This window comes from Carlito syrichta, unplaced genomic scaffold, assembly GCF_000164805.1.
Source record: "Carlito syrichta isolate Samal-C Ts95f unplaced genomic scaffold, Tarsius_syrichta-2.0.1 Scaffold304402, whole genome shotgun sequence".
NCBI lineage: Eukaryota > Metazoa > Chordata > Mammalia > Primates > Tarsiidae > Carlito > Carlito syrichta.
Window position 1 is genome coordinate 170,868 of NW_007248498.1, and position 1,703 is coordinate 172,570.

General features: G+C 65.1%; 1 protein-coding gene across 1 annotated transcript in view; it reads left to right on the plus strand.

The window, feature by feature from the left end:
• Positions 1 to 1,703, plus strand: part of MYO7B (myosin VIIB) — an 88,940-nt gene that overhangs the window by 84,820 nt on the left and 2,417 nt on the right. The window contains 2 exon segments of the mRNA XM_008059866.1: positions 738 to 936; positions 1,244 to 1,479. Of these exon segments, the coding sequence (XP_008058057.1) occupies positions 738 to 936; positions 1,244 to 1,479 (435 nt within the window).

A 1,703-nucleotide genomic window follows, 5' to 3' on the forward strand; every position in this document is an offset into this window, starting at 1 on the left:
CGACAGCAGCGAGGTGAGTCCCCCACCCGGCCCCGCGGCGACTCTCAGGCCTCGAGAGGCTGCGGGGCACCTCCCCACTAGACCGGTGTGCTCCTGGGTCACGCCAGGAGAGCGCTTTCGGGGTTTCTCGTGGGCCGTCTCCCCTTCACCACTCTCCACTGCCCCTCCCCTGGGACCCAGGCCACGCCCAGCCCTCAGGGGCTTTGGAAGCAGGGACAGTCCCAAGGTAGGACCTGGGGATTCCAGGCCCAGGACACGGGAGGGAGGCCAGCATGGTGGGCAGCCAGGTTGAGTCCCGAAGGCTCGGGGCTCCGAGGGGCTGCTGACAGTCCCGGGCATGGGGCACAGGTGGCACCCCTGGGTGGGCCTTGTGCACAGAGCCCATCGTGGCTATGAGGGAGGTCAGAGGGGACAGGCGGGAGGTGGGAGACAAAGAAGACCCAGATGTGACGCAGGAGCCTTGGCCAGAACAGCAAAGGTGAGTGGACCAAGGTGGACAAGTCAGCCTCACCCTCTCCATTGTGGCAGGTTGGCCTGTTTGGCCTTGGGGCCAGTCAAGTCCCTAAAGCAGGGAGTCCCCACAGTCTGGCTGCAATACTCCCAGTGCAAGTCAAAGGCCAGGCCTCCTGGGCCCCAGGGCAGCAGACACTAGGAGTGAGGGTTGAACATCTCGCCAGCGTTCTGGAAGGGAGGCCTGCCCCTCTCAGTCCAGCCCAAGCTTCATGGAGGGGCAAAAGGACCAGGCACCAAGGGCCATCCCAAGACAGCAGCTCTGGTGGCTTTGGGGCCCAGGCCAGGCTCACTGGCCATCTGTCTTCCCAGATGCTGGAGGTGGGCAGCGGCACGAAGGTGCGGGATGTGTGTGACAGCGTCGCCACCAGGCTGCAGCTGGCCTCCTGGGAGGGATGCGGCCTCTTCATCAAGATTGCAGACAAGGTATGCCAGCTGTCGCACCAGGGCTCAGCGGACAACAGCAGGGCCCTTGGGTGAGGGCCCTCAGCCTGCCCAGCGCCCCTGTGCCTGGCCAGACCGCTCCCTGCATGGCTAGAGGTTTCATGATGAGGGGTGAGGTCTGGGAATCAGCCCTGGTCCCCCACCCTGGTAGCCCACATGCGACTCTGAGCTGCGTGTGACACCAGCACTGGTCCCGAGGAAGGCTGCCCCTGCGTGGCCCCAAGTCCTGCAGGGGACTCAGGGGGACCGTCTCCTGCAAGTCGCTAGCCTGCCTGCCTCCCCCCTCCAGGTGCTCAGCCAGAAGGAGGGAGACTTCTTCTTCGACTCCCTGAGGCAGGCGTCTGACTGGGTGAAGAAGAACAAGCCCCAGAAAGAAGGTGGGGGAGGTCTCTGTGGAGCTGGGCGGGAGGGCGTGGCTGCATGGAGAAGCAAGGGGGTTGTCCGCTTCCCTGAGCTGGGCCACTGCCTGCATGGCCCAGTCATTCGTTCATTCCCATGCGTGCCCTGGGTTGTGGGTCTTGCTGGGTCAGGCTGGGGTCCTCGCGGCGAGGGCAGGGCAGGGCGAGGAGACAGGCCAGGAAGAGATGGCTGCACTGCAGGGTGGGGAAGGGTGCGCGGGGGCTGAGGGGGCCCGGCCTGCTGGAGGAGGTGGCCCTAGCTTAGTACTGGAGGCTGAGGAAGAGGAAGAGGTGGGAGGAGAAAGGGTGGAGGCTTTCCAAGCAGAAAGGCGGTGGTGCCACGTTGGGGTA